The sequence below is a fragment of the Megascapheus bottae genome, chromosome 2 (assembly GCF_031878675.1).
Source record: "Megascapheus bottae isolate mThoBot1 chromosome 2, mThoBot2.hap1, whole genome shotgun sequence".
Lineage (NCBI taxonomy): Eukaryota > Metazoa > Chordata > Mammalia > Rodentia > Geomyidae > Megascapheus > Megascapheus bottae.
This window is the reverse complement of record NC_143510.1, coordinates 61567165-61588981: the sequence shown is the minus strand read 5'-3', so window position 1 is coordinate 61588981 and position 21817 is coordinate 61567165. Positions and strand designations below refer to the sequence as shown.

The window sequence follows — 21817 nt, the reverse complement described above, 5'->3', positions numbered from 1 at the left end:
AACCACAATCCTCAGATCTCAGCCTCCTGAGTAGCTAGGTGTGAGCCACCAGCAGCCAGCTTTAGAAAGTGACAATTCCCTTGCTTTTCTTAAGGTATACAAAACTAAGACTATTCTAAAAGTATCAGGGAGAAGTTACCTCATCATTTATAATTTGTCTATAAGGCTTAATTCTCTAAGATGAAAAGGTATTACCCCTACTAAAAAGGCTGGAACTATAAATTCTTTTGGGAAGAAAGCCTGTTATCTTGATGACTTGCACAGAATCTTGCTCATGCTCATTTGTAAGAATGTGTGGATAGTTACTGTCCTCAAAAAAGCTTCAAAGGAAAACCACATAAATCCAAACAAGCTTCTAAACTGTGGAAAGAATGTCCTGGTTTTCCAAAATACCATCTCTGCTACCATATCATAACCAATTTAAGTGTTCTCATAGGGTCTGGAACATAGTAATCACTCAATCTGTGAACTATCCTTTCATGGTTTAAACAGTCTCTATCTTGGAGCCACCTCAATTACATTCAGCAATCTCATTCATTCAGCGGCTAAAATCAGGTTGGAATGTCAGAGCTGAGAACCACTACAATGATAAAACCGGGAAAGTACGTCAAATAAACACATCATTTTTAGCATAGCAGAAGTCCATGTAAGTGGTGAAAGGCTGAGAAAAATAAAACTGTCAATGTAAAGTTTCAGATAATATATGAAATAGAAATACAGTAAAGCTTTAAGTAGGTATCCAACCAAACTTTTATTGCAATCTACTTATGGCAATAAGGGGAAAGTAACCATAAAAACTCTGATTAGGTTTTATTCAACAAAATTTTTCATGAATGGTTAAGGTCAATGTATAGTCAGCTCAGTTTCCAGTATCAAGTTGAATACCTCATCATAGATATTTATGCCAGAATGACAACAGTAAGGCATTCATTGCAAGATGCTACATCATCTAAGATTAAACCATATTTTACATATTATTTTTTAGGACAGTAAAGTATACTAATACTCTACAATAAATAAGGATTTTTTAAAATGTGTTGCTTAGCCCTTGTTGAACAAACTTCAGTTATCAGCTTATTCTTTAAGTACTCCAGTTAATAAAGGTTTGTACTTCAAGAATTCTAGCTTTTCCAAAGATAAAAAATTAGTTATATTTTAAGTTCAAAAGCACATTCACACTTGTCCTCAAAAGCTTGTTTACATCATATACAACTTCTGCCTGACAACATGGCTTATATGGCAAGAAGTTATATGCTGAAGACAACTGGGGGAAAATCTCCCCACCCCCATGTCCTCCAAAAAAGCCACACTCGGCCTTAGTGTAAAAGTTGTATTTTATTGCCATGCTACAAAATGTACGAAGTTGGCACTGATAGGAAGAAATAAAGAATAAAGGGTGGAGAAGGACAGAGGGCAAAAACGATGCTGTTACATATACAACAAGGTTTTATTTTAATAACAGTGGTTAAGTGTTTGCCAGAATTAAGGTTGTGAACCAAATTTAAAATGCTGATATGAAACAGCATAAAAACACAACTTATACATAGTACAGTATCACTTCTATGGAATGTTTATAAAAGCAACCATTGGGGGGCAAAATTCCTATCTCATATACAATTTGGCAATGGTAAACCCACTGTTAAGACAATTTTTATGAAAGAAAAATTAAAAATCTAATTAGCTACCTTTATACAAAGTTGCGATATTTATGCCTTTATGTAGGAAAAAACATTTATAATGCAAATTAGGACATACAATAATTTTACAATATTATACAATTAGATGAAAATAAAATGCAACATAAAATTTGTCTTTTATAAAATGTGTGTTTTGCATTTATTAATGCAACTGTGGCACACTGGCGATGACTGTACTATTAATACCAGTCTGTTACATACTATAAATGTTCAGTTATCAGAGAATTATAGTTCTAGTGATGCTATGGAAGAATTGTGTTCTACCTCAAAAAATGAGGAGGCAGGGATGGGAAACGGGGTTGTAAAGAACAGAAAAAAGAGAGTGCTGGCTTGGGCAGAGTACACTGTGGGATGCCATAAAATATCTGTTAATATTTCAAGCCAAAACATTTTCTATACATTCTGTAATTACGTACCAATGCCTTTATTCAGATTTGGCAAACATCATGGGAAAGGTAACAGTACCATATACCTCACACATTAAATATGAATGAGATGCCAATATATCAGTTACTTCTGAATAATGTTGCTGATGGTATGCCTGTTTTGAGACTATATATATTTATACACACACTACACATTGCACAAAATGTTTGGGCATTCTGAGTGAGAGAATAGTACAGAGGGAACTAAGAAGTACTTTTTAGCTTGCTAAAATCTTACCTTTAGGTAAATACATGGTGGCACATTATTGGGAATTACAAAAACATAAGGCCCCTGTCCCATTTTTAATAGAACATTACTGAGGTACATTTTTATATGCTGTGCCATGGATTTCGGGGGAGAGGTTGAAAGATACACACCAGCTTATTTTTTTATACCATTGAACGGGGGGGGGGGGGGTGTCAACATTAATATCTCTGAAAAACAAACCTTGCTTGGCAAATTTTCTAATGTCCCAAATGTGATCTATTTTGGATGCACTGGGAAGTGAAAAGCTTTTTGCTGAGTCTTCAAAAGTAAAGTGCGTATCTCATCACTCCACAGCAACAGTAAATAAAAGGAACTATTTGCCAATCTTCCTGGAGGGAGGGAAGGCACTGTATTTTCCTTTTTTTAATGGAAGATAAAACTGGGAAATAAAACCCTCAGGAAAAACAACTCTGATCTGGGAAAAATGTTATGATCTATATGCATGAAAGAGGAATGTCTTTATTTTGGGGAAAAATATGAACATGATCATATTTCCAAAACCCAAAATGGGGTAAAATGAATATCTAAAATTAGGCTTATCTCAGATTTTGAGACATTAGGACACAATTGTGTATTATAAAATGTCTCATTCTAAAATGTACCTACTAGTAAGTACATTCTTTCTGGACAGAGTTTAATGCCCATTCAAAGGACAAATGGTATTCTAAATGACTTTATTAAATTAGAACTAAGGTGATTTCCGAAAGACATCTAGAAATTAACACCAGATGTGTATTTCCTTTAATGATCTTTAGTACCCTAAACTCAAATTCTTAGCAGATAAATTGGTCCCATTTTCATTTTTAAACCACAAAGTATTTAACACATAAACTATACTGATTATAATTAGTTACCTAAAAAAATAGAAAACCTAGAATCTGGAGGAAGAAATGAAAAGGATTGAGGGAAAGAATAAAGTATACAACCTCTCAAATGAATAAACAGATCAGCCCTTTCATTTGGAGACTTAATATTCTGCCCTGACTGCTTATTACAAAGATAACCATGTGTATTAAGTCCATCAATACTCTCTTTCCACATTACAAAAACCATCACAGAAATTTGGCACAATTAGCAATCTATTCAGAAGAAAAAAAAATAAATGGAACAATATATTAAACATCGAAACTGCAAACTGCATTAGGAAACTGAACATCTACACCACTGCTCTTTTTAAGAGAACAGCAAACACTTCAGAAAGCACCAAGTTCACAGGGGGAAAGAGAGGAATGGGCAGAAAATTCTGCTATGCTAATAAACCAATGGCACTGAAAATAAGACACTTGCAATCATTTATTTTTTATTATAATGGTCCCACTCTTCTGTTCTGCTAATCCATTCACTGGTCCTAGGACTAGGTTATTTATTGAATAAATCGTATATTATATGACTGAAACATTTTCACATTAAAGCAACCTTAGTCACATCTGATAGATCCAAATCATGTCAATCTTTCTCCTACTTAGGAAAAACAAAAATATTTTATAAAGAAAGTTACCTAACCCTCTTCCTAGTGTTGGAATTTGGAACATTCTTGATTTTTCCAAGAGTTTAACATCTGAACTGTCATTAGTTTATACAAACTTCAGTGCATTTTAGGCCCTAAATTATGACACAATCTCAGTACTACAAGACTTCTACTGTACCTGCTATGCTGGTAACAACGTAACATTTCACTGAAATCAGAAAATTATCCAAGATCCAGCCATAAGAGAAAGGACAGCAGAGCCAAGGAACACTAGAGTGGGCAGAGTATGACTACAGCCACGTTGCTGAGGAAATCCCTGCTAAAGTGCTGGGGAGAGTGCCCTCGGGGGTGGGGGTGGGGGAGAAGAAAAACAGTATATTTTGGGAACTTTGCATGGTAAAAGTATCATTTTGTTTTGTTTTGGGTTTTTTTCTCAGCTATTAAACAGATCACCTATGGACACAAGTGAAATTAAAAATTGAGAGAATGTTTTATCAACTTGAAAAGTAAACAGCATATAAATAAATACTGGACAAGGGCAACCCTGTTATAGAATAACAGTAAGTTCCGAATAAACCTTCAAAACCATAATTGGACAAAAATGCAAACTAACAATGAACATATAATCCAATTTTAAAACTATATACAGACTTAGACATCATAAGTTGGAAAAGAGATTAAGTATCAAAATAAGACAACCCAAACACCCAAGGAAAAGAAAACTAAAGATAAATGGGAATCTATGGCACAAATGCCTCCAGAAAACAATGTGTTGTCAATAAACTATAGGAGAGAAATGTCAAGATATCATGGTTTCAATTTTCAAATGTTTTTGGGCAAAGTGACCTGAGACTAATTCCTACTATATTTCTGAGTAACATATCTACACATGCCCTTCAAATGACATCATGAGATGAGTAAACAAAATCTTGTCTCCTTCCTTCCTGCCTGCCTGCCTTCCTTTCAACATGCCAATAACAAACTAGTTTCATGACATATGACTCTTTCTAATAACACTGAAGGCTAAGGAGCTGACTGGTATAAAGAAGGTATATATTTTTTTTTTCTGTTTCCTTTACATGTGTTTTGGCTCAAGTCAAAAAGCCTTTAGTTAATAGGAAAAAAAAAAAAGATTCCTCATGTTACATGCTGGAGACCACATACTGCAAAGAATGAATCTACAAATATTACTTTCAAAGCCTAGAGTTATCTGTTAGCAATATATATTACCAAGAGGCTTTAGGAAAGGTTTGAATCGCTAACCATGACTTAAACAGGAAAGGTATGTATAAGTCTAGAATATTGAATAAAAGTCAACCAGCATGTCATTCACAACTCTCATCTTAAATAGGCACTGTGAAAATGGAAATGCTGCTATACAATAATGAGTAGTATATAATGACATTAGTGTTAAGGAGTACCTGCTCTACATTATTCCCTTTAAAGATGCTCATGAAATATTCATAAAAGTCTATAAAAGAAGTACGTGTAGAAATGAAAATGAAGCACTTGCATCTTCATCTTTCAAACTTCACAAAGGTGCAAACAACATGATGCTTTCCAGGCTCACATGGGCAGATCAGTACTATTATGTCTAGTTTTCCTAGATGTACCATCATCACGTGGAAGGGCTTTCTGCAAATTTGACATGGCAGCAGTTCTCTCAATGTCTATCACAGCATACAGCTCTGTGCGCCTGGTGGGCGTTTGTGGAAGGGGAGTGGTAGGCGTTTTTGGAGTCTGAGGGTTGTCAGAGTCACTGCCACCTTCCAAGTCAACCTGTATGTAATTAAGCTGCCTGTGTTCTAAACTTGGGCGTCTGATATCAAAGTTAAAGACTGTTGGCGTACAGTCCCGTCGCCGTGAATAGTCTATTTTGTGAGCACTTGCCGGCACGGATACATTCTCTGTATTTACATAGTTATGCATTGGGTCTAGATTATTATGGTAGCCGTTTAGAGATGGAGTCTTTGGTCCTAAAGTGTCATCTTCATCTCTACTTAGCTTTCGAGCTTCCCAAACAGGAGGCAAGGATGGCAAATTTTCATAGTTTAATAATGCAGTTCTTCTCAGGGCTGAGTTGTTGATATTCTGGGTATCTGAAGTACTGGTGGATGTCAGACGACCTCTCCTGACCCCTGAGGCACTAGGGATAGATAGCCCATTTATATTTTCATATACCAGTTTGTTAACAGAGGGTGTGTCTCTTCGTTCATCACTGTCATAGCCAGTGTCCCATTCTGTATTGTTTGCAGCACTTCCACTAACTTGATCTCTTCCAAGTTGCTCCAGTTTCTCCTTTTCCATTAATTGTTTCTGAACAGGGGTTGGTCCTAAAACAAATTTGACTCCTTCAGGTTCCAGGAGAATTTGAGGGTCTCTATCTTCAATACTACTTGGTTCTTCTTTGGGTGTGTTGCTTTCAGCATTAGAAACCCTCGATTCCAATGGGACATGCACACTTGCACGATTTTTCCGCTCCTCTTGCACACCCGTAGTGTTAACATAGGTATGTACCTAAAATGAAACAGAGTGAATCAGTAACTTGTTTTAAAACAAAATTAACATGACCACACCAGTTTATTTTTTGCTTTTTGGATTTTTGAGATAGTGTTCTATTGCCCAGACTACCTACCTGCCTCTCCCAAATGTGAGGGTTTTACCACTCCCAGCTTCTATCAGTTAATTTTATAAACTCTTCCTCCCCTTTCATGAGATGGTACTAGGGCATGAACTCAGGGCTTCCAGCTCTTAGTTGTTTTTTTCACTTAAGTCTGGTACTCTATCACTTTAGTCACATTTTTCACTTCTAAGACTTTTTGTTGGTTAATTAGAAGCAAGAGTCTCTCAGAATTTCCAAGCTGACTTTGAACTGCAATTCTCAGACCTCAGCCTCTTGAGTAGTTAGGATTACAGGCATGTGCAATCAGCACTCAGCTTAACTTTCTTAAGTAAATTTTATTTCAAAAGTTTTGTGGGCTGGGAGTTTGGGCTAGTGGTAGAGTGCTTGCCTAGCATGCACAAAGACCTGGGTTCAATTTCTTGACACCACATACATAGAAAAGCTGGAAGTGGTGCTGTGGCTCAAGTGGTAGAGCTCTAGCCTTGAGAAAGCCTAAAGACAGTATTCAGGCACTGATTTCAAGTCCCAGGACTGGCAAAAACAAATAAACAAAAACTTTTGTACCTGTTTGTATCCAGGAAGAAAAGGGAATGGGAAAGATAAATGCGAAAAATGTCTTCTTAATTTGGTATTTTAAAAAAGAATATACTTGGGGGCCGGGAGTTTGGCCTAGTGGTAGCGTGCAGCCTAGCATGCACAAAGACCCGGGTTAGATTCCTCGGTACCACATACATAGAAAAAAGCTGGAAATGGTGCTGAGGCAAGTAGTAGAGCTTTAGCCTTGAGAAACTCCAAGGACAGTACTCAGGCCTTGAGCTCAAGCCCAGGACTGGCAAAAAAAAAAAAAAAAAAAAAAAAAAAGAATATACTTTAAAATAGTAATTGTTGGAACATGAACAACATTCTGAAACAAAAAAAGAGTAAAATTGAGATTATCTTTTCTATTCTAGAAATTTTCATCAGTGCATTAAAACAAGATTGAGAAATAAGAAATGTGTACAACACCAACAAACCATAAATACAAGGAGAAATCGAGAAAATGATCCCATTTGCAATAGCCCCAAAAGAATAAAATATTTAGGAATTAACCTAACCAAGGATGTAAAAGTAATTAAAGAAAAATATAAAAGCCTAAAGAAAGAAATTAAAGAGGATACTAGGAAATGGAAAGACACCCCATGCTCATGGATAGGGAAAAATCAAATTGTGAAAATGGCCATACTGCCAAAATGATATATACAATTGTAATGCAATTCTCATCAATGTCCCAGGGACATTCTTTACCGAAATAGAAGGTATAATCCAATTCTACGCAAAAAAAGCAATGCAGTGGTATTATAATACCAGAATTCAAACTCAACTATAGAACCATAATAACAAAACAGCTTGGTTTTGGCACAAAAACTGACCAGAAGATCAATGAACTGAATAGAAGATCCAGAAATGAAACCACATACCTATAGTCAACTTATATTCGACAAAGGAGCCAGAGATAATACAGTGGAACAAATACAGCCTCTTCAATTATTGGTGTTGGGAATACTGGGCAGCCACATGCAGAAAACTAAAATTTGCTCCCCGCCTGTCGCCATGCACAAACATTAACTCAAAATGGATCATTCAATATCAAACCTGAAACTCTGAAACTGCTACACAACAGAGTAGGAGAGATACTGGAATTCATAGGCTCAGGCAAAAACTTCCTGAACAGAGTCCCAGGGTCACAACAGATTGGAGAGAGACTCGACAAATGGGACTACCAACTGGGGAAAGATATTTACCAACAATATTAGACAAAGGCTTAATAACCAATATCTACAAGGAACTCAAGAAACTAATTCCCCTCCCCCCAACCCAACAAACCAATCACTAAATGGGCAAAGGAACTAAAGAGAGATTTATGAGAGGACAGAGTAAAAAAATGGCAAAGAGAGACATATGAGAAAATGCTCATCATCCAGCATCATAAAGGAAATGCAAGTAAAAACAACCCTTAAGATACCACCTTACCCCATCAGAATGGCCAATATTCTGAACTCAGACAACAACAAATACTGGCAGGGATGTGGAGAAAGAGGAACCCTATTGCATTGCTGGTGGAAATGTAAACTAGTATAATCACTCTGGAAAGCAGTTTGGAGGTTCCTCAAAAAACTAAAAATATCCCTGAAAAAGAAAATTAAAGAAGAACTGAGGAAATGGAAAAACCTCCCATGCTCCTGGATTGGAAGAATGAACATTATAAAAATGGCAATCTTGCCAAGGGCTATCTACAAATTCAATGCAATACCCATCAATATCCCAATGCCATTCTTTAAAGAAATAGAAGAGGCAATCTAAAATTTCATATGGAATAATAAAAGACCCCGTTAAAAAAAAAATAAACTAAAAATATACCTTCTCTACTACCCAGACATACCACTCCTAAGCATCTACCCTTAGCATCATAACCCAGGACAACATAAGGACACCTACACAGTTATATTTATCACTATACTATTCACAATAGCCAAGTGATGGAAACAACCCCGATGCCCCACTACAGATGAATGGATACATAAAATGTGGCACATATATACAATGGAATTCCTCATAACCACCAGTCAAGATAAAATAATGGCATTTGATGGAAACTGGATGAAACTAGAGCAAATCATGTTGAGTGATATAAGCCAACACCAAAGAAACAAAAGACACATGGTCTCCTTGATATGTGGATACTAGATTCAAACAGTACAAGAGTGATGACTCAACACTCAGGTACTCAAGATCATTGACATGAACTTGGAGATATAACTATACAGACGTATAAGTATGATGGGATATATATTCTATAGACACTGATATGTATCTGTGACATACAAAGACTCAGCTTACTTTTGTTCTTAAATTTATATGCCACTGACTGCATACAGAGATTCCATTCTTGATAAATTTTTTTTTGGGGGGGGGGGCAGTCCTGGGCTTGAGCTCAGGGCTTGAGCACTGTCCTTGGACTTTCTCGAGGCTAGAGTTCTACCACTTGAGCCTCAGCACCATTGCTGGCTTTTTTTTTCTATGTATGTGGCACTGAGGAATCAAACTCCAATCTTTGTACATGCACTCTACTACTAGGCCAAACTCCTGGCCCCTTGTGTACAAATTTTTATACTGACAATCTCACTCTATGAATAGAAAACCTCTGCTTTAGAGTTCTGTGAAGATTATAGATGTGAATGGCACTTAACAAGATTAGAAGAGCTCAGTGGTAGTTTGGAGAGAAAAAATAAAAGTGTTTGGAAGTATATACATAAAATTTTACAGATTTGATGGGCTGGGAGTTTGGCCTAGTGGTAAAGTGTTTGCCTAGCATACAAGACAGTCTGGGCTCAATTCCTCGGTACCACATATGCAGAAAAAAGCCGGAACTGGTGCTAAGGCTCAGGTGGTAGAGCTCTAGCCTTGAGAAAGTCCAAGGACAATGCTCAAGCCCTGAGTTCAAGCCCAGAACTGGCAAAAAAAAAAAAAAAAAACCCTTTACAGATTTGAATAAATGCCAACAAAATGTGTGCTATTTCCTTAATTGCCCAACACAAAAAGTAATTTAGAGAGCAAATTAATAATCAAGCCGAATTAAATCTTCCAATATTAACACAATTATACTCTAATTCCATACAATCATTATTACTCTTATACAGAAATGCATGCTTACTTGTTCCTCAGCCACAAGCAAAGGATGTGTAGATTCTTCACCAACTGAAGGTAAGCGAGCACTTCCCACAGAAGGATGTCTGCTTGAAGGATGGGATGAAGCATCTCCAAATGAGGGGTACCGGGGATATCCGTTAGGTAAATTCTGAGCAGCAAAGCCTGGAGCTGAGTATTTATTGGTTTAAAAGGAAGACAGGAAGGATATAGGAATAGGGAAGGGAAAACCAAAATTAATAAGAATCTAATTTGCATTGGGGAATAAGAAAGATGAACACAGTAAAACATACAGAAATTAGTGTACAAACAATAGTTTCAACAATATTTCATTTATTCATTCATTGGACTCATTTAGCAGTGTTGAAGTTAAACACAGGGCCTTAAACAGGCTAGATAAGCACTTTATCACTGAGCTACATTTCTAATCCTTCACCTGTATTCTAGATAATATGGAGTACTCATATTAAGAATACTTAAAATACTTATAACTACAGTCAACTGCTTTTCAAAAAGTTATACTTCCATTAACCGATGGTAAACTATTGTTATGTATGTCTGTCTTCCAAATATGAAGGGGAAGTGCCTACTTACTGGTAGGTGTTCGAGGTGTCCTAGGGACTTCCAATTCTGTCTGATGATTATTCCTTTCCACAACTGGCTCTTCTACCACATTTATACTGTTATTTTGCATAATTTCTTGCAACATGTTAAATAATTCTTCTGCACGGGCACATTTAAAGGCAAAAATTCCTACAAATAGAAACCAAATGTAAAAAATGGCAACCATATCTTTTTAAAAGCTAGAGGAACACATGTCAAACAACGAAACTGTCAAGTTGCTATGTGCCAACAGCCAGAAAGGCCCTTTAAATAAATTTCTGATAAATGATACTTCTTGCTGCTAACATATAAAATGTAACAGAATAATTTCCTTTAGTTTAAGCAAAAAGGTCCGAAAATGAACAAAATTAAACAAAATTTGCACATTATTCTAGTCTGCTTTTAATAGCAAGAAGACCCCAACTCACCAATGAAAAGGCAATCATTTACCACTGAACAAGCCGATTACCAGGGGCTATATAATTATCTTGCTTATTGTTATAATTCTGTAATTCAGCTATTACTGTTTGCTTTTTATAAAGCTTAAGGCCATGCAAGTTAGTGTGTAACAAAAAGCAAGCAAAATTGTTTTATTTGACTCCATTGTTTAGGTTTAATATAATGATACTATAATTTATTGAAAATCTTAAAAGTTTAATATGTCAAAATTTCTGCCATACACAGTAAGTAAGTACAAGTGAATATTGTACATAGTATGTTTTCTCTTCTTATTACTTGTCTTCTTGAGGAATTTTCTTTAAAAAAAGATGTTAATTTTAACACTGCATGTAGGAAAACTGATAGAACAATATTTCAAATGGTATTTGGAGATAATAAAGAATTACTTACCTTGTCCAGTTTGACACCTCCGCCCACTTTCAAAAGAGAAGAGATTTGAGTCATAGCCATAGCGGCGCAGGCAAAGGTAATGCCATTTTACTGAGTCACGCTTGCGGGTGTATAAAATCAGTTCTGTGTCTGTAAGTTCCATTATGCCAGAACCTAACTCATTCCCATCATCATCCACATTAATAACCTTAAAAAAAGAAGATGGAAATAATTTCATCATGTTGTTGGAAAAAGGCGGATGCCACTTAGTCATTTACTCATTTGTTAGTGTATTAGCTAGGTTATGTCAAAAAGGTACTCAAGCTATAGGATACAATATGAAGATGCAATATTAAAAAAAAGCAAAGAAGGTATCTTTCAAAAAGACAAAATTAAGAATGGCACAGGGTTCATGTTAAGGAAAAAAATGTATGCTTCTACGCTTCGGAAAATGCTAAAGACTAACAGATAACATTAGTGGAGAAGTTATTATTCCCCTGAGGAAGGGCAAGGTGCTTTGCATTTATTTACCCCCATATAATTCTCTTAATAGAATTCATGTTTCCACTGCACAAAAATTGGATAGATTTAGTGATAGTGTAACCTGCCCAAGGTCACAAAGCTGTGAAATAACAGAGGTATGAATCACAATAGGTTTATGTGATCTGCAGGCTATGACTTACAACACACTGAAGTCATATCAGGACACAAAGTTGCTATGGGTGTGTTTTGCCTATTTTAATCAACAGATTTATAAATGGTAAAGGAAGATTAATTTGATGACAACGAAATTAAAGGATTACAGGCTGACTGGAATTAGAGTACAGTTAGGAAATCAAGCCAAGCATGATAGTACAAGTCTGTAATATCAGCACTTAAGAGGCTGAAATGGGAGTTTGGGACCAGCCTGGGCTCTACATAGCATGTTCCAGACCATCCTGGAGTATACAGTGGGATACTGTCTCAAAATCAAAACAAAGGAACAAAATTATTTAGGTATAGATGGCAATAATCTCTGAAAAGTAGTCCCATGAACTGGATCTTAAGTGTTTCCCAAAGGCCTAAGTGCTGGGATGTGATAGAATCTTTAATCTGGGTAGGTGCCTCTAGTGGTTATGTACTTTGATCATTTTGGGGTGTGTTTTTTGAAGGGTATAGTGGGAGTCCAGCCACTTCCTGTTCTGGCTCCTGGCCATAAAGGGTGCCTTCCCCCCAGCCCCATTCACTTCCACAATGATGTGCTATCTTGCCTAAACAATAGGAACAATGGACCATGAACTAAAATCTTCGAAACAGAGCACCAAAATAGACCTTTTCTCAATATAAGTTGATTTATCTCAGGCGTTTGTTGTAGTAACAGAAATCTAATGGGTGATGGTAAAATTTAAAAGGGACTAGAATTATTACTTGGATACATAGGACCATACAAAAAATAAGAGGATTTTATTTTTGTCTTTCTGACAGTTCATATGTTAGAGGCTTAGTCATAAATGTGACAGACAGTTGGCAGTGCTAGGATGGTGGGACCTTAAGGGGTAAGGCACAATGGGAGGTCCTTAGGTCACTAGGGCATGCCTTCAGAAATGAATTAACACAGCTCTTCTGCATCTCAATCCAGTTGTTCTTTGGATTCCTACCTGAAATAGCATTGATTGTTTTTTGGGGGGAGGGGCGGGCATGGGCTTGAACTCTGGGCCTGGATACTGTCCAGAGGTAGGCTAGCACTCTACCACTTGAGTCACAGTACCACTTCCAGTTTTCTGGTGGCTAACTGAAGATAACAGTGTCATGGACTTTTGTGCCCATGCCTGGCTATAATTAATAACAACCACTGAGTTATTATCTACTATGAAATGATGCTGTTTGCACTTTACCTTTTCAGCTTCCAAAAGTATGAGTTAAGTAAACCCTTCTCTTTATAAATACTCAGCCTCAAATATCTCATTATAGTCTTAGAAAATAGACTAATGGAGTTCTATACTTTATAAGGAAGCAAATCCCATCTTTTATTCAAGTAAGACAAGACAAAGTGAAAAAAGGAAGTGGTAAATAAAGAGTTCTGATGGTGAAGGAGAGAAAGTAAGATTTAGTAAGTGAAGCATAAGGAATACACCCACCTAGACAAGGAGATACACAGCTCAACTGGTTCTACTGACCTTAAATTTGTTCCGATGGCTATCTGGGACAGTATCTCTATCTGGACAGCTACAACAGCTACCCATGGCTTCTTCAGAAGACCATGTGAGCGCTGCATGAAAAGTAATTTGAGGAAAATTACTAGATGGAGGATACAAAAAGTACAAAACAAAAAAATATTACAAATCATCTAATATAGCCATAATATTTTAATGAAGAAAATTAATAAATGTATAAAGCTAGATTTCATACAACTAGATCAATTTTTTTTAGTGATAATAAATTTTGCAAAGCAGGTGTCACAATAATCTCAAGTTTCCAGTTTAATTACCAAGATATGCCTATTCTAAAGTTAGCTTTAAAATAAATCAACTTATAATCTCATGTACACTATCTGCATAATCATCTTATGGTCACTTAACAGCTAATCTAAGCATTAATGTGCTATGGTTTAGTAAGAATTTCTTAAAATAACAACAAAAGTATGCTAGACCAAATGCTGACATTTGAATTTTTTTTTTTTTTGGTCCAGTCCTAGGCTTGAACTCAGGGCCTAAGCACTGTCCTTGGGTTTTCTCAAAACTAGAGCTCTACCACTTGAGCCACAGCACCACTTCTGGCTTTTTTCTTTCTATGTACGTGGTACTGAAGAATTGAACCCCAATCTTCATGCATGAAAGGCAAGCACTCTACCACTAGGCCAAACTCCCAGCCCCTGACATTTGGGTTTTTGTTGCTCACTGTAGTACTCTTTATGTGCCCCATGAGACAAAAGCTGATGTAAATAATACAACTTCAAATTCAGACTAGTACATTAATAAGAGTAAGACCAACTCAAACTTTCAAAGGCAGGGCTGATATACCATGTCTATTTAAACTTTCTTTCTTTTTATGATGGGGGAGGGAGAGTGGGAGGTTTATGGGTCCTGGGGCTTGAACTCAGGGCCTGGGTGCTGTTCCTTAGTTTTTTTCTCTCAAAGTGTACACTCTACCACTGGAGCCACACCTCCACTTCTGGCTTTTGTTGGATGACTGGAGTTAAGAGTCTCAAAGACTTTCCTTCCCATGCTGGCTTTGAACTACAGTCCTCAGATCACAGCCTTCTAAACAGCTAGGAGTACAGGCATGAGCTACTAGCCCCCAGCCCAAGTATTACTGCTAGCAAGGGAAAGAATCAGAATGAATATGATCCTTAATAGGGGCGGGGGCGGGGGGAGGAAGCACCATAGGAACTATGAAATATAACATAAATCTGGTTAAAATCTGGAACCAGGTGCCTGTAATTCTAGCTACTCAAAGGATGAGAAATGAAGATCCAGGTTCAAAGCCAGCCCAGACAAGACAGTTCATAAGACTATGTATGTATGTATGTATGTATGTATGTATGTATGTATGTATGTATGTATTTTTCAGTCATGGAGCTTTAATGCTAATCCTGGAGGCTGTCCCTGAGCTCTTCAGCTCAAGGCTAGTGTTCTACCACTTGAGGGACAGAGCCACTTTTAGTTTTCTGGTGGTTAACAGAAGGTAAGAGTCTCATGGACTTCCATGCCTGGGATGGCGTTGAACCTTGACCCTCAGATCTCAGCCTCCCTAGAAGCTAGAATTACAGACATGAGCCACGAGTGACCAGCTTCATAACACTCTTTATCACCCATTAACTATCAAAAAGCTGGGAGTAGGGCTGTGGCTGAAATAGAACATTAACCTTGAGCTCAAGTACCAGGACTAACACACACACACACACACACACACACACACACACACACGAAAAGGTAAAATTTGCAAAATGAGGGCCCTGGGGATATTGGTAGAATTTGCAACCAAGAAAATTTTACCCAAGAAAACGTGATAGGATTATTAAATAGCCTGCACTGAGCCTCAACAGAGGATGCAGGCCAACATTATACAGTTTGATAGCTGTACTCAGGAGTCCAAAGGAGAGACAGTTCAACTGACAAAGGTAACAAAGGAGTTTACAACGATGGATTATTAGAACTGGTCAGGGAAGAAGAAAAGAAAGCGGCTATTAAACCAAAATACAGAAGAAGGGGGGAGTAAAGTTTTAATAATTTAAAGACTAGGGTTAGTTGGAATGAGGCAATAGGGTTGCTAGAGCACAGGTTCATCTTCCAACTTCTGAAAGGAGACTTTGTTGTTGTTTGTGCCAGTTCTGGGACTTGTGCCAACTCAGGGCATAGGTAGTGTCTTTGAGCTTTTCTGCTCAAGGCTAATGCTTTACCACTTGAGCTACAGCTATGCTTATGGCTTTCTGGCAGTCAACTGGAAATAAAGAATGTCAAAGACTTTCCTGTCCCAGCTGGGTCTGAACCATGATTCTCAGCTCTCAGCCTCCCAAGTAGCTATGATTGTGAAAGTAAGCCGCTGGCTCTAGGCAGGAGGCTCCTTCCGCTCCATTCAAAACAAACTGTGGAACAAACTCAGGGTCTTGCACTTGCCAGGCAGTGCTCTTGCACTAAGCTAAATCTCCGACCCCAGGAGATTTTCTTAAATGTAAAATGTTATCCACATCTCTGTCTGCATCTCCTAAAATACAAATTCCTAGGCAAGGGAAAAGACTAGATATTCTGCATTTCTGACCACCAGATTAATATCTAGAAGTTACACTTGAATTATCTGAGACCAAATGCACTAATATGCACTAATTATTGTAAAGACATATTGCAAAGACTAATTATTATAAAGCCATATTTTCTCAGTATATACTAAGTCAAAAACCCAGCAAAAATATCAGTAGCCTTATTATGCTATCTCAGAAGAGTAGTTCTCCCTAGGAAAACAAAGCTTCTGTTGGGAAGACTGACAGTGAAGCAAGTTTGCTGAATATTTTACATTAATAAATGTTTTAATCAAATTTAAGCCATTTGTTCTTATTCTTTGGGAATGAAGGAGTCAATAATTAGGAGCTAAAATGGTTGCAAATAAAAAAAAAAACCATTAAACTAGCTTGAAAAACTAAGTTGTGGAATTAAAGTCCTTTCTCTCCCTTTTTTTGGTGCCAGTACTGTAGCTTGAACTCAGGGCTTGGGCACCTGAGCTTTTTCTTTTCTGTCTCTCTTTTTTTTTTGTCCTGGGTGGGACTTGAACTCTGGGCCTGGATGTTGTCCCTGAGCTCTTGAGCTCAAGGCTACCGCCTTACCCTTGAGCCATACCATTTCTGGTTTTCTGGTGATTAATTGGAGATAAGAGTCTCTCAGACTTTTTTGTGTCCAGGGCTTTAAACTTTAAACTGCTATCCTTAGATGTCAGCATCCTGAATAGCTAGGATTACAGGCATGAGCCACCACACCCGTTCCTGACCTTTTTCACTAAAAGTTAGCACTCTATCACTTAAGCCACAGCTCCACTTTCAGCTTTTTGCTGATTACACTTATAGATATGAGTTTTAAGGATTTTCCTGCCTGGTATACCTTCAAATGTCAAGCCTTAGATCTCAGCCTTCTGAGTAGCTAGGGTTGCAGGCATGTGTTATTGGCACCCAGCATGGAGTAGTTTTTTAAAGTAAACTTACCTAGATCTGGCCATTAATATTCTTAGTCTCTGTTGCTGCATCAGGAGTTTACACATATTTCAAAATACCATGTCTTCTTTGTTTGCTGAAACCTGGAAGTAGTACCCAAAAAATTTGGTTCTTTAGAAAGAATTTCTTTTTAAGATGGTAATTTTTTTATGAGACTTCTTGAAAGTACTACTGATTCAATTAACCTATTTACAGTAACTCAAAAGGTCTAAATATTGATAAATAATTTAATACAGAAAATCAACTTTTAAAATAGGATATATTACAATTCCCTTTCAAAATAAAAAAAGTAAAAAGAGCAATAATCTCAACAAATTCCATGTTTCTTTCTGGCTTCTCCACTAAAGCTATGACTGTATAACTAAGCTTTTTTAAAAAAAATTTTTGTCAGTCATGAAGCTTGAACTCAATCTGGGCTATGTCACTTAGATTTTTCCCTCAAGGCAGGCCACAGTTTCAGCCATAACTCCACTTCTGGCTTTTTGGTGATTATCTAGAGTTAAAGAGTTTCACCTATTTTCCTGCCTGGGCTGGCTTCAACCCACCATCTTCAGATCTCAGCCTCCTGAGAAACTAGAATTACAGGCATGAGCTTTTGGTGCCCAGCAACTCTACTCTTTATACATATATCCTCAGCCATAAAATAAGAGGTTAAAGAACCTTCCAAGTTTCATTCTAGTTCTAAAGTACTATTTTAGCCAGGGCAGACTAACTCTCCTGGCAATTTTTCTTTTTTTGGTGGGTCATGAGGCTAGGCCTGGGCGCTGTTGCTGAGCTCTTCAGCTCAAGGCTACCACCCTACTCCTGGCCTGGGAGCTATTCCTGAGCTCTTTAGCTCAAGGCTACTACCCTTCCCTTGAGCCAAGCCCCATTTCCCATTTTCTAGAGGTTAACTGAAAATAAGACTCTCGGGTCCTTTTGTGCTCAGGCTGGATTTGAACCTTGATCCTCAGATCTCAGCCTCCTGAGTAGGTAGGATTTCCTGGCAATTTTTCTTAAACCTCACAGTCATTTATCCTGAAGAACACTCTTTAGAATCTACCCTCTGTATTTTTTATTCGACAAGATTCCCCAGAGCTAAATGAGAAAAAGTCAGTCAATATAAAAATGGTAAGGAAAGGCATTCCACAGTGTCACAAGATAGTCTAGTTATAATATACATTTGGATTTTTTTGTGTGTGTGCTTGAACTCAGGGCCTGAGCACTGTCCTTGGGTTTTTCTCAATGCCAGGGCTCTACCACTTGAGCCATACCACCATTTCCAGCTTTTTCTATATCTGTGGTACTAAGGAATTGAACCCGGATCTTCATGCATGCTGAACAAGCAATTTACCACTAGGCCAAACTCCCCACCCCACACTTGGATTTTTTTGGTCAATTTATTTACTCTACAACTGAAAAATAAATCAGTCACTCAGAGAGGCACTCATACTTATTGAATGCTTATGCTATATCATGCATTGTTAAAGGCTACAGGTAAAGTCTCATTTCAACCTACACAAAAACCACAGTTAACAAGTAGGATATCCAAACAGAACATTTTCAAAATCATGTACCCACACACAATTATTTCAACACTGGATTTTGCATAATCACCTGTGAGATGCTTGCATACATACTTGTGAGTTGCTGCTACACACTCACTTAAGATGGGTAGCAATCTAGTTCCTCTTCTATAGACTCTCCTTCTATGTACCAGGATATGAGCACCTATCATGCTTCATCTTTGTCTTCCCAGGGATAAGCTAATTCTATTATAAATGAATTCTCTTGTGAGAACAGATATATATGCAAACAAATATGTATATTCTCTTCATTCATGTCTCTCTCTCCTAAAAACTTTAGCCAAAGGATAGATAGGAATGTGGTTTAGTGGTAGAGTGCTTATCTAGCATGCATGAAGCCCTGGGTTTTTACCAAGAAAATATCAACACACTGAGAAACACTATCAACTACCACTCTTATTTGGTTGCAGCAAACTGATTTTACTTTTTTCTTTTTTTTGTCTGAGACTGGGACTTGAAACTCCATACCTACACATGGTGGCTCACACCTATAATCCTAGCTATTCAAGAGGCTGAGATCTGCGGATCAAGGTTCTAAGCCAGCCCGGGCACTAAAGGGCACTAAAGTCTGTGAGATTCTTAATCTCCAATTAACAACTAGAAAACCAGAAGTGCTGCTATGGCTCAAGGGGCAACTCAGGGACAATGCCCAGGCCCAGGGGTAAGGTAGTAGCCTTGAGCTGAAGAGCTCATGGACAGTGCCCAGGCCCAGAGCTCAAGCCCCATGACCCACAAAGACAAAACAGAACAACATGTGAAAGGGTATCAATGTATGGGAATTAATGCACCATCTATCTGGCAAATATCATGTAACCCTTCTATTAATTACAATAAAAAATATGTGAAAAAAAAACCAGAACAAAACAAACAAAAAAATCACCCTCCATACTTGACATTTTAGTCATTGTACCAACTGAGCCATCACTCTAGCCCCCAAAATTGATTTTAAAATTCCTTTCTCCCCCTCCCCCCATCATGGGGCTTGAACTCTAGGCCTGGGTGCTGTCCCTGAGCTCTTCAGCTCAAGGCTAGAGCTCTACCACTCGGTTCTCTGATCTCAGCCTCCTAAGCAGCTAGGATAACAGGAGTGAGCTCCCCCCAACCCCCTCCCCCATGCACATCTTAGACCATTATTTTTATAGTCTAAATGAGGAACCCAAGGCTTTGAAAGGTTAAGCAACTCCAAGTCAATCATTAATCAGAAGGAGAGCCAGGCTTAAATCCTAATCTGACTCCAAAGCACTGGCTTTTATTAACACGGGGGGAAAAAAAGAAGAAGAAAAGAAAAGAAACTAGCATATAGCTGAGCTCTGTGGCTCATGCCTGTAATCTTAGCTACTCAGGAGGCCTCGATCTGAGGATCAAGGTTCAAAGCCAGCCCAGGCACAAAAGGACCCTGAGACTCTTATCTCCAATTAACTTCTAGAAAATGGGAAGTATGGCTTGGTTCAAGGGAAGGGTGGTAGCCAAAGAGCCCAGGCCAAGTTCAAGCCCCATGACCCACCAAAAAAAACCTAGCATATAGTAAGCACACAGAATACACACACACACACACACACACACACACACACACACACACACACACGACAATAATTCATCATGACATACAATGTGCCTTTATGTGATACAGTGGCTATATTTTTTCATTTATAACATTAGGACACATGTCTCATAGCTACTGTAAAAAACAAATTTTGTAAGGACATTTAGAAACACATTCAGACTTAACAAACAAGGCATTTTTCTATCACCACTCTAGATAAAGCCCATCTTTTATCTTATAAAGGGCCATTTATACTGTCCGCACAGAAAACGTAGAACTTAAGTATCATCCGTGTAATAAGCAGTGTATGAATTTAGTATAGCTGTCATAAATTATTCCAATAATTCTTGCAAAATGACAAGCAAAGAGAACACTAAACTTTATTCAGAAGTATGACTATATATTTGTGCTTAGAAAGGTATATCTGCTTTCTCATGTTCACTAGTCTGGAGGGTTAATTTGACTTATACTGCAATAATTCTGTGTAAACATATCCGAGACAGAAAGTGTGTGAGAATATATGTGTGTGTGTGTGTATGCATGTGTGTGTGTGTGTACATCATTAGAAGCATGAAACATCCTTAAATATTAGGTACAGCTAACTAAGTTAAATTATATTAAAGCTATCAAGAGAATGGTACTCCAAAGTTGTCCTTTATTTGTGTTTGTATAGCTATTAAAAATAATACTAGTGGCCGGGAATTTGGCCTAGTGGTTGAGTGCTTGCCTAGGCCTGGGTTCGATTCCTTGGTACCACATACATAGAAAAAAGCCAGAAGTGGTGCTGAGGCTCCAGTGGTAGAGCTCTGGCCTTGAGAAAGTCCAAGGACAGGGCTCAGGCACTAAGCTCAAGCCCAGACAGGCAAAAAAAAAAAAAAAAAAAAAAACCCTAGGTAAAATTCAGTTTTAAAATTTGTTTTTCTGCCAGTCCTGAGTCTTGAGCCACAACACCACTTCCAGCTTTTTCCATGCATGTGGTGCCGAGGAATTGAACCCGGGTCTTCATGAGTGCTAGGCAAGCTCTCTACCACTAGGTCAAACTCCCAGTCATAAAACTGGTTTTTTTTGTTTGTTTTTTTTAATTCACAAACTTTGCTTTTCTGTTAACACTGGTAAGGATTTTTATTATTGGTATATATTTTTTTTAATTTTTTTTTTTTTTGCCAGTCCTGAGGCTTGAACTCAGGGCCTGGGCACTGTCCTTGGGTTTCTTCAAGGTTACCACTCTACCACTTGGGCCATAATGCCATTCCCTGCCTTTTCTGTTTATGTGGTAGCAAGGAATCAAAACCAGGGCTTTGTGCATGCTAGGCAAGCTCTCTACCACTAGGCCATACTCCAGGCCCATTATTGGTATATTTTGAGTAAGGAATTAGGAAAGTATAGTTTCCACGTCAGCTTAAATTTTAAAATCCACACATAAACACAAAACTACA

At 37.7% G+C, this 21817-nt stretch overlaps 1 protein-coding gene across 1 annotated transcript in view; it reads right to left on the bottom strand.

Moving 5' to 3' along the window:
- Positions 1 to 732: 732 nt before the first annotated feature.
- The window catches only part of Frs2 (fibroblast growth factor receptor substrate 2), a 79004-nt gene continuing 57919 nt past the window's right edge, over positions 733 to 21817 (bottom strand). The window contains exons 3-8 of the mRNA XM_090328232.1: positions 17265 to 17356; positions 13753 to 13873; positions 11618 to 11804; positions 10760 to 10918; positions 10173 to 10336; positions 733 to 6375 (exon numbers count right to left, since the gene is read on the bottom strand). Coding sequence (XP_090184358.1) covers positions 5425 to 6375; positions 10173 to 10336; positions 10760 to 10918; positions 11618 to 11804; positions 13753 to 13873; positions 17265 to 17320 — 1638 coding nt within the window. The 5' untranslated portion in view covers positions 17321 to 17356 and the 3' untranslated portion in view covers positions 733 to 5424. The remainder of the gene's footprint in view (positions 6376 to 10172; positions 10337 to 10759; positions 10919 to 11617; positions 11805 to 13752; positions 13874 to 17264; positions 17357 to 21817) is intronic.